Raw genomic sequence first — 12,133 nt, 5'->3', positions numbered from 1 at the left:
ATGTGTTTACACTGCCCAAAGTTCGTCTGTACAACAGGAGCGCTCTAGTGTTTGCAGGAATGATATGAACTGAGTCATTTCAATCGGTTATGCCATGGGTCCCCAAACTTTTTGACTTGGAGGCCGCAATGGGTTAAAAAATTCTGGCCGGGGGCCGGGCTGTATACACACACACACACACACACACACACGTAGGAAAAAACACAGAGGTTATTTCATCCCTACAAGCCTGTTTCGCAGGTTGCTCTTCAGGGGATTTTTTTATATTATATATTGTGGAGAGGTGGAGCCCGCAGTCCGACAGAGAGGCAGGGCACGCCAGAGCCCGGTACAAGATGGCGGCGAGGAGGCGGCGACGGCGAGCACCGGGAGCGAAGCCTCAATCAAGATCAGGTGCGTGGATCGCGCACCTGGAGACAATCCAGTAATCCTCTCACACTGTTTAAAAGGGCGACAGCTGTGAATGTGAGGGAGCGAGGCGGAGAGACTGGAAGGAGCAAGGGTATAGCTGACGCAGAGCGAGAGAGGAGGAGAGCCGAAGACAGACGACGAGCGAGCGGAAAAGAGGAGCTGAAAAGCGACCTGGACTGAGGTTTTTATTGAAAAAATAAACAAAGTCAAACTGCTCAAAGCCATGTACTTCCTTGGTGGTCCTAGGAACCCACGCGAGAGTGAGACTGTTACATACAAATATATATATATATATATATATATATACATATGAACATATATATATATATATATATATATACACATATAAACATATATATATACATATATATATACATATATATAAACATATATATATATATATATATATATATATATATATATATATATATATATATATATATATATATATATATATATATATATAAACAGGCTTGATAGGGATGAAATAGCCTCTGTGTTTTTTCCTGCAAGCTTATTTCACAGATTTCCCTGCTCTTCAGGGGATTTTATCATATTGTATATATGATAAAATCTCCTGAAGAACAGGGAAACCTGCGAAAAAGGCTTGTAAGGATGAAATAGCCTCTGTGTTTTTTCCTGACCTAACGTATATGGTATTGAGCACTGTATAACGGATAAACCAAATAAACCTTGTATATATATATATATATATATATATATATATATATATATATATATATATATATATATATATATCCATTCATCCATCCATCAATTTTCTACCGCTTGTCCCTTTAGGGGTCGCGGGCGGTGCTTGTGCCTATCTCAGCTACAATCGGGCGGAAGGCGGCGTACACCCTGGACAAGTCGCTACCTCATCGCAGGGCCAACACAGATAGACAGACAACATTCACACTCACATTCACACACTAGGGCAAATTTAGTGTTGCCAATCAACCTATCCCCAGGTGCATGTCTTTGGAGGTGGGAGAAAGCCGGAGTACCCGGAGAGAACCCACACAGTCATGGGGAGAACATGCAAACTCCACACAGAAAGATCCTGACCCTGGCATTGAACCCAGGACTACTCAGGACCTTCGTGTTGTGAGGCAGGGCAGATACACTAACCCCTCTCCCACCGTGCTGCCTATATATATATATATATATATATATATATATATATATATATATATATATATATATATATATATATATATTCCGAGCGAGACGATGTCACGTTATCGATGGCAAAATGCATTTTTCGACAATATATGTCTGAGCGGCTAGGAGACACCGAGAGTAACAAGCGGTAGAAAATGGATTAGAAAGGACAGATTTAAAATTTTAACTTGGGACTTCCCGCGGGCCGGATTTTGGACGCCAGTGGGCCGGATCTGGCCCGCGGGCCGTAGTTTGGGGACCCTTGGGTTATGCTTTGTATTATCTAGGAAATCACTACCATCACACGTAGTCCTTTGTGCTTTGCGCCGAGCTGTGTTTTCATCAAGCGGACCAGCTGGCACTACAGATCAGTAACCCTGATCTTGGTCATGTTTCCACTATGACGTGAGTAATTACATTATTGCCCAGAATATAAGACTACGCCGCAGAATTTTTTTTACAGCAGATCTCTGGCTGTTGGTGTGTGTGAAATGTAAGCGACATGAAAAAAAATCTATGACTCACTCGTGTGGCGATAACTGCTGGTTTATACCCTTCTGAGAACCAACGTTCTCTGCAATGGAAGTTTGTGTTTTGCATCACGGGGGGGTTTTTTGCTAAATTAATTGACCAAAAACAAATGTACACCGCTGAGGACACTGGATTAGGAGGATCTAAACCACAAATAAAGGACAAACTATCTTTTTAAGCCCTTCAGGCAAAAAATATTGTCTTATGTTCGTGTCAGTACAGGAATACTATCGTAACAAGAAAAAACGTTGACTAATCAAACAGTTAAATGAAAAGTTAAACGGTGTGTATTTAATATTTCACAATGCTTTACAATGCAATGAAATGCGAACAGATTCCAACTATACCCCTTGGTGTAAACAAGGCGAGTTACCACATATCGAGTTTTAACGAGACCTACCTTCTGTTTCCGCCTCTCCTTGCGCTTGTCTTCCGTGTCCTGCAGCATCTTCTCTCGCCACAGGTCAAAAAAGTAGGAAGGATTGGTGTAGAACTTTAGGCCTTCCTTCCCGTCATCTCTGCACAAAAAGAGATTACGTTTTTAAAACCCCACTTAATAACTTTCAGTTTTGGTTGATTTTGCCCGTGCCAGTGGACCACAGCGGTAGTGTTTTGCCTGAAGGACCACCACATTCCCATGAAGACCAGATTTTTCCACTGCAGGAAGCTACATATTGTACTCAAATTTTGTATTTGTGGTTTGCAGTCATCGCATTGTTTTTTCTTCTTACAATACTTTTCAGTTTGTTGCGTGGCTGGTCGTGTCAGTGTGGAACTGCCAACTATCAAGCTGGTGGCTATTTATTGCTACCATGCAAATTTCCAATAGCCAACATTAGCATTAGCATTTTGATTTGAGTATCAACAATTACTTACTAGCCCAAAAAAGAACAGAATCAAGGCAGCTTTGGTCCAAAATCCTGTTTTGTCTTTGATATCACGCCAAAAGCCTGGCCAATGTTGATTCTTGACTGTCCTTTTATCCGGGTAACATCCTTTTTTTGTCTCCTCAGCCAAAACTTTTAGTTTCTTTGGTTGTTTTGCAGCTTCTGCCATGATAGCAGTAATTGCACGTAAGCAGTCGCATCGACTTCCGTTTTTGTAACAAATGGGAAAAGGAGGAGGGACGTATGCCGTAAAGTAAATCAGAACATTTGGTATTTTTTTTTTTTGTGTGTGACAGGGTTCCTGCCACCCTCATCAAAGTTGCCTAGTGCCAGGGAAAGCGATACAGACCCCCCTCAGGCCATGACAGAGGTGTCATTCAACTAGTTGTAAGTCCATGTATCATCCCATTTTATGAAGGTTGAAAAGTTAGTTAGTGCTGCTTTAATATTTCTAAATTAGGGTTCACGGTTAGCTCCATTGTCCTACTTGAGAACCAGCGTCCTCAAGAGGGGACATTTGTGGACATGCTATTTTGTCCTTTAACAGAGTTTCAAATTCTAAGAAAAGAAAACAGGCTGCAGCTTAATATCCACAGTGGGAACAATTGCTTGATATGCCCAAGTGAGCCATCAAATAACTTCTCACTTGTACTATTATGAGAGGTTTTTGTGGCTCATGGTCACCAGAGGGTATATGTATGACACCATAGGGTGGGAAAATCAAAAGATCAGACAAAATGTCACATCAAAGGTTCTCTCTTCAAGCGAAAATGATTGCACAACTGCAAAAAGACACAACAGGGGACAGATAGGACCCCCATTTTATAGTGTAGTCGTCACGAGGTGTCCTATTGGGATTTAATCAGTATCTTCATTAACAAATCAAATGCTGTCAAAACACCAGAAACATTTATTTCACTTTTTCCACACAGCCGAGAGCCTCTTTCTCACTCTCGGGTCTCTGGATAGTTACTTTAAAAGGACATTTAATGATGTTATAACAGAAGTATGTCTCTGTAGTTCCTGTTTGTAAGACATACTGTATCTATCCTCTTCCTCACTTGTTGCTCGGTGAAAATTAAAAACAGGATTAGCTTGACATTCTAATAGGCAGTCAGCTGCAGACAAGAAGCTTTGAGTTAAATAATTTAAAGATAGTTTTTCTAACCTTGCATGATGTATATGATCTATGGCATCTATTTCACTCGACAAGAACAAAGTTGGAGCGTGTATGTAAATAGTGGCTGAACATAGCACAATAGCACACAGTGTTTGAGGCAGGCATGAATAGGGTTGCCTAGTTTCTAAAAAGATACCGAATTGTCTTCATTCAAACTCGACTGGTCAATTTTTTGACTTAGACTTAGACCAGGGGTCGGCAACCCGCGGCTCCGGAGCCGCATGTGGCTCTTGGGTTACTCTGATGTGGCTCAGCTGCATTCTTGCTGACCCCCCCATTTTTTCGGGAGGTTTTCCGGATTTCAGTGCCTATCCCAGAAACCTCCCCAGGATAACATTCTCAGATTTTCACCCGGACAACAATATTGAGGGCGTGCCGTGATGGTAATGCCTTAGATGTCTCTCTCGACCATGTCGACGCGTCCGTTTTAATACTATGCTATCTAATTGCCGGCCGGCCACATCTAGTGTGCGGCTGCTGACTCATCGCGCAAGCGGCTGCACGGCATACTTGTTCAACAGCCATACAGGTTACAGTGAGGGTTGTGATATAAACAACTTTAACACTCTTACTAATTAATATGCGCCACACTGTGAGCCCACACCAAACAAGGATGACAAACACATTTCGGGAGAACATCCGCACTGCAACACAACATAAACACAACAGAACAAATACCCAGAATCCCATGCATCCCTAACTCTTGCAGGCTTTGGTGGTAGCGGGGGTGGATAATGTAGCCGGAAGAGTTCGGGATACATGGGATTCTGGGTATATGTTCTGTTGTGTTTATGTTGTGTTACAGTGCGGATGTTCTCCCGAAATGTGTTTGTCATTCTTGTTTGGTGTGGTTTCACAGTGTGGCGCATATTAGTAAGAGTGCTAAAGTTGTCTATATCACAACCCTCAGTGTAACCTGTATGGCTGTTGAGCAAGTATGCCTTGCAGTCGCTCATGTGTGTCTGCAGAAGCCTAATACAACATGTAACTGGGCTGCTAAGCTGTTTGTTACAGTTGTAGAGTGTGCTAAACGCATTGTCATCATAGCACGCCCTTATTATTGTTGTTTGGGTGAAAACCAGCAGACAGTCGAGAGAATGGTTGCTCTGAAACTCGGTAGTCTCCTGGAAAAATTGAGATAGTTGGCAAATGTGATGTTGTCAAGCGGCATTCAAATAAAACTCGCGGGCCGCACTAAGATTACATATTCATATTAAGGTGACCCCTGGTTGATAAATAGCACAAAGCAAAAAAACACTTTGTCCGCTGTGTTATTTCATTTTAAATTTCAAAAGAGTCTTGTGGCTCCCACAGTTTTCTTTATTTTGTGAAACGGGTCAAAATGGCTCTTTGAGTGGTAAAGGTTGCCGACCCCTGACTTAGACAAACTTTATTGATCCACAAGAGAAATTGTTCCACACAGTAGCTCAGTTACAAAGGATAGAAAGGGTAAGGATGGAAAGGGTAAGGATGGAAAAGATTATGCAGGTATAAAGTAGACAAAAAATGTACCACAGTAGCAATACAAAATATAACATATATAATATTTACATATTATCCATCCATCCATCCATATTCTACCGCTTTTCCCTTTTGAGGTCGCAGGGGGTGCTGGAGCCTATCTCAGCTGCATACTATATGTATATATATACAGTGTATAATACATACTGATTGTATTGTTTATGCTTTTTTGTGATTTTGAAGCATTTTTCTACTTTTTGACTTAACCTAAAATTGTATGAATGTTTTATAATAATACAAGTATATCAGTAACAAATTATTCAATAATTAATTTTTTGTGCAAATGATCAAAAATAAGATCCTTTTTACTTTTTCTCTGAATTAGATTCATGTTTGGTGGGGCTATTTTAATGTTCTTATTTTTGGCAAAGCAGGTAATGGCTACAAAATGTTATTCATTAATTCCATTGTCATTTAAAAAAATATATTTTTGCTTTTCACGGAAATACAGGCATGGCCGCCTAAATGTAGGGGGGCCCCCGGGACCGAGGGAAACCCTCAACACCCCCTCTTCTCCCAAAAAAACAACCATAAACACTCCATGCCCTAAAAAAAACATAAAAAAAAAATAATTTAACAAAACAGCAACAATGCAAAAATGTTATCCATTTAAAAAAAATCTTCTTTTCAATGGGCGCATGCACGTCTGTGCGGGTGTAACAGAGGCCAGTCAACTTCAAAAATACTGCTGGCGGTCCAGGAGCTTTTAGTTAAGTAGTCAGGATGCCGGCCTTTCACACCAGCAACCTGGGTTTGAGCCCCGCTGGGAGCAGTAGGAAGAACAATACGGCCGAGAGAGAGTACACAGAGCTGCCGTCAAAATCAGCCGCCAATGATTGGGTGAACAATATAGCTACCAATTCAGAGCAAGATGCTGTGCAGCACGACTGATAAAGGCAACCCAATTATACAACGGGACACGACAAGTGCAAACTGCTAAAGTGTGAGCAGAGTTTAGGTGTTTGCATAAATCATTATGCGGGGCTGTAGCGCTGAATTTCTATTTTGCTGGTGGACGAGCGATAAAAGTGGAGCGTTGGCACTCCGGATTCATGTTAGAAGCCTGGGGAGAAGTCCCAGTGAGCCTCCTGGTGTTAGGTGTAAAGGAGAGTCAAGGAGAGGACAAAAGAGGGATGAAAATGTGACGTATAATCTCAGTGAGAGGTCCTAATAAGACCAGCGATGGGAAGTCAGAATACTGTAACCATTCTCATACAAACTGGACCCAACCAAACAGCTGCTTAACAAGGAACATTTCCTGCTCAGCACTATGTTGTCTTGTGTGAATTACATCTGGCGTCAAGAAGAGCTCAGCAGGCACTAGACGAGGCGTTTCAAATAAGAGAAGGATATCGCGTCATTGAGTCAATCACCTACACCTGCCCCTTGCTTGGTCTCTGCTCTGTCAGGCCTTTTGAAGACCACAGTGTTGCTCTCCTCGCTCAATAGCCCTCATGTCATTTTCCCATAGACAAAATAGATTGACTACATTCAGGCTGTATTTGTTTCTTGAACCACTGCACACCAGACTGAACATTTCTCAAAGCATACCCCATACTGTGTTGCCTGAGCAATTATATTTCTGACCAATATACACCACATGGTGGCGCTGTTATTACAGTATACAGTATGCAGAATCGTGTATAAAAGAGTATGGCTAGCTGAACATACAGGTGCCAGGACCGCTACTCTGCAACTATGCCCGGATGCATGCAATTGCTGTCGTTTTGACGTTAGTTTTTCTGCCGAAATAAACCTAAATAATATGACTATGTATGATTCTAATCATACTCCACCTCATAAACGTACGATAGAACATGAAAAGTATATTTTTGCAGCTGCATTTGACGCACTCTTCTGCTACATTCCTGCAGTGTTCCATTACCAGTAGGCACCTGACGGCGAAATAAACGTAAAAAAAATACAAGGAACAACCAAAACTATAACTTATTACCCTCATTTTGCCAAAATCATCATTAGCTTTGGACCAACAATCATGGAGAAATTATGAATTATGTGTGAAGTATATCTAGTGTGGTGACTGCCTCTAATGTATTTGTGATCACTGTGTATACCATCCTTCCATCCATTTCTACTGCTGTCCTGGAGCCTATCCCAGCCGTATTTGGACAAAAGGCTGGGTACACGCTTCACACTCACATTCACACACTAGGACCAATTTAGTGTGGCACTCGTTATGTATTATTCTAACTGATCTTTCTTTTTTGTAACATGCTAAGTGAATATGTGTACTTTTGTACTTATTTCCCCATATTTCTGCACGATAACTCAGATATGGTAACACTGGCAAGCAGTAGAGAATATCAGTGGTGTGCCGTCAGGGCCAGCAAGGCCTTCTCTGCTGGCCTAACATATCCAGAAATCCTGATCATAATTAAAGATAAAAGTATTTTTTTATTTAATTTCCCTAAATATTTAAAAGTATTCATATTCTGTTCATGTCATTGTATGCTCCTTCCAGTGCTGTTATTTTAGTTTTAGTTTGTATCCAATCAGAATTCAGCTAGCTTATGTTGCCAAGCTGTGCGAAATGTGGTGAACGGACACATACAGTTGATAAACTATTGCGAGAGCCAATCAGATCACGAGTTGTTGTAAGTAAGGCCTTCTAGCTGGGGAGTCCCAAGTGAGTATCCAATCACAAGTTGCGAAAACAGGAAGTGGCACAGGAGTTGTACGAGCCATAGATAGGCACAGAAATTTTCCCCCTGTACTCACAAAGACAGCAACGTGTTGATTAGGTGGCAGATATATATTTGCATGGCCATTTTCAAGGATACTTAAGAGAAACTACATCTTGTAAGACAAGGTCGGCGATGAAATGGGTAAATGCCCGCCATTTCCACTCGAATCCACCGACTACAAGGGGGTATACGGCGTCGAATGGGTTCTACAAATTGTGAGTTCAAATATTTTATTTCTTAATTTTTTCAGGTTTAATATGTTTTTGCAATTTCAGTTTTGACAGTACCACATATGATATGTTTTAATTGCTGATGCATATGTTTAATTTTTAAATGCGCCACAAAATAACTTGTTTTGTACACTGTTATAGTGCGTAAATGTGTTCCTGTATAGTATTTCTCCAGCAATGGTTATGTGGTGACATAAATGATGGTATTTTGAGAGGTAATCATTGAAGTCGGACATCACTGAAGGCCTAGGTGGGAAACGCATGGCCCGCCACCGGAGAATAGGGAGTGTTCAACGTCCGTCTCTTTGAATTTGTGTTTGACTTTCTCCTCTGGTGCTACCGAATTGCATTATTTTAGTTATACTGCGATTCAGAGAGATTGCTCTGTTTTTGTTAAACTATGTCTTGAATTGATTAATTTATTCTGTTATTATTTGTATTGGCTTCTGTGCGTTCTCTCCTAAACAAAACACAGATGTTTACCTTGCACAAGACGCTGTGATCAGTGGCTCTCCAGTGTTGTTCGCAAACCTTTACGTGCCATACTTGCTTTCTTTCAGGGTTGTGGGGAAAGCAATGTAAAAGCTTTCCACTATTTTCACACATTTTTACATGTCGAAAAAGTAATGAGGAAGCACTGCAAACACATAGGATCAGCTCAAAGTTGGAAGCAGTCATGGCGCCCTCTAGTCACATGAGTGCCTTTTGACCAGTCATTGAGGATTGCCTGAAACTGAGTTGGCCATACTCTCTTTATACACAACTCTGAGTAGAGGTGGGGGAAAATAATAGATATTTTAGATTAATCACAAATCGGACATGGACGATCAGAAAATCAATTAGTAAATGTTAATAATCGATTTCTTTATTGTAAATAATATAATGCAGATCTTTTCTACTCAGTAGCCTAGTGGGTAGAGTGTCTGCCCTGAGATCGGTAGGTCGTGAGTTCAAATCCCAGCTGAGTCATACCTAAGACTATAAAAATGGGTCCTTACCTCCCTGCTTGGCACTCAGCATTAAGGGTTGGAATTGGGGGTTAAATCACCAAAAATGATTCCCGGGCATGGCACCGCTGCTGCCCACTGCTTCCCTCACATCCCAGGGGGTGATCAAGGGTGATGGGTCAAATGCAGAGAATAATTTCGCCGCATCTAGTATGTGTGTGTGACAATCATTGGTACTTTAACTTTGACTTCTAAAATTTGGCTGACCGCTGTGACACACCTTTCCTGAGAGATACGACCAGCATCTTTATCATAAGGCACTTATTGTTACGCTTTCAGGGCATTGTGATGCCAGAGGTCGTCTTTTCAAGATGCACAGGGACATCAGGAAGCTGCTTGCAGGTGAGAATAATTTTTTTATTCTAGAAGCAGAAAAAAATACGCTACGCAGTGCCCACTGCACAGAAAACAAGAAGGATAGCCAAAAGATGTTAGTAAAAAAGACTAGGAGCGTAAACGAGAACGTAACTTTCTTGCATGGGAACAAACACAACCACCAGGCCGAGTGAGGCCAGGGCATAGATTAAATAGCTCTCTGGTCAGTCCTCGGGAACAGGTGAGCGTCCCGAACACCAATCAGAGGCAGGTGAAAGTAATCTGCCGTCATGACAACTAAAACAACACAAACTCAAGGGTGCTGAAAACACAAGTGAATCTCAAAACGCAACAAACTAAGATCCGGGCACCAAATCCTCACACTTACATTCCAGTATTGCACATGTTTCCCCAAGCATTTTGAGCATAACCCATAGGGGGAGCCACACGTCATTTTTTTCTACATGCTTCAGTGCAACAAGTGGAAGACATGGCCCAGGCCAGGGGTCGGCAACCCAACATGCTGAAAGAGCCATGTTGGACCAAAAATGCAAAAAACAAATCTGTCTGGAACCGCGAAAAGTTAAAAGCCTTATGTAAGTATTATAATGAAGGCAACACATTTGGTTACTGTCTCAGAAGGTGAGATATCTCCTGGAAATTACTGGCTTAAAGTTAAGTTAAATGTTAAAGTACCAATGATTGTCACACACACACACACTATGTGTGGTGAAATATGTCCTCTGCATTTGACCCATCCTCGTGTCCTCTGAATTTGACCTATCCCCTTGTTCCCCCCCTGGGAGGTGAGGGGAGCAGTGGGCAGCAGCACTGGCCGCGCTCAGGAATCATTTTTGGTGATTGCTGCCAAAGGTATAGATGTGTATCCAAGTTAAATGAAAAGACAGGCTGTCTTCTTCTAACGGATTCGTTACAATCTTTGCAAGCTGAATAACGTTTGCAGTGGTCGAGGACAACATTGTAACGTTTGCTGTGATCTGGCACAACATTGGAACATTTGCTGTGATCTGGAACAACATGGCACACAATCAGAAATGCAGGCAATAATACATACAAATAGTGTGTCATGAGACATGCAAATATAAATTAAATACACAGAAGACATAAGTAAAGGAAATTAAATGAATTCAAATATACCTACAAACGAGGCATAATGACGCAATATGTACACACAGCTAGCCTAAATAGCATGTTAGCATGGATTATTAGCACTCCACGCAGGTCAATAACATCAGCAAAGCTCACCTTTGTGCATTCACGCACAGCATAAAATGTTTGGTGGACAAAATGAGACAAAGAAGGAATGGCATAAAACACGTCTTTCTGTGGCAGCGACGGAGAATGTTGTACATGTAAAAAAACTATGGTGAGTTCATGTGTCGCCAAAACTAGTAGGACAAAACAGCGCTGGCAAAATACTCATCAGTGAAGAATAAACACAAACATATTAAACAGTGGGCGGTGCTAAGGAGCCGCAGGTTGCTGACCCCCGGCCCAGGCGGATGTTGTTTATGGAAATTCATAGAATCTGACCTGTACGGCGAAAGGATGTTGAGAGGTGGTGGTTGCTCGCAAGCCTGGAAGGTCTCCTGCATTGGAACTGGCAGCGACTCGCGGTCAAACAACTGCTGGTCTTGGATAGTGGAACTCCGGAAGGCCTTCCTCATTGTGATGTCCTGTAGTGACACTGAGGAAGACATGGGGAGATATTGTTAACTTGAATCTTACGTTTGATACTATCTGGGAAACCATTACAACTGCATCAGTACCCCAAACATTACATCATCTACCCCCCACTCCCCCATCAATGCAACTCAATAACCAAACTCGACTCAGCTAAGACTGCGCTCCTGAAACAGGATGGTTCTATTGATTTGTCGGGGGTGACTGCGCTAACTCCCAATCTGTAGAGCCAAGTGAAAACAGAAAATCTCGGATGGAAAACCACAGTCTGAATTATATATGTGGAAGTGACGAATGGATACACTTTACTGCTACCTTGAGGGAAGACGGTAAATGCAACTGGGATGGGAAGAATTGTTTAAGTTAAACTGAACGCATTGTGGCCTAAACTCTAACTAGTTGAAAAAGACGAATAGACTTCCACTGATAATGGTGATGATTTTCACAGACTTGATGCAAGGTAGCGCTCCAAAAACAC

At 41.7% G+C, this 12,133-nt stretch overlaps 1 protein-coding gene across 4 annotated transcripts in view; it reads right to left on the bottom strand.

Annotated features, from left to right (window-relative positions):
• Positions 1-12,133, bottom strand: part of wasf1 (WASP family member 1) — a 114,755-nt gene that overhangs the window by 22,946 nt on the left and 79,676 nt on the right. For all 4 annotated transcript variants that reach the window (XM_061900610.1, XM_061900609.1, XM_061900611.1 and 1 more), the window contains 2 exons: positions 11,506-11,659; positions 2,507-2,624 (listed from right to left, as the gene is read on the bottom strand). In XM_061900610.1, the coding sequence (XP_061756594.1) occupies positions 2,507-2,624; positions 11,506-11,659 (272 nt within the window). The remainder of the gene's footprint in view (positions 1-2,506; positions 2,625-11,505; positions 11,660-12,133) is intronic.

Source organism: Nerophis ophidion, linkage group LG05 (assembly GCF_033978795.1).
Source record: "Nerophis ophidion isolate RoL-2023_Sa linkage group LG05, RoL_Noph_v1.0, whole genome shotgun sequence".
NCBI lineage: Eukaryota > Metazoa > Chordata > Actinopteri > Syngnathiformes > Syngnathidae > Nerophis > Nerophis ophidion.
This window is presented reverse-complemented; position numbering and strand designations above follow the sequence as displayed.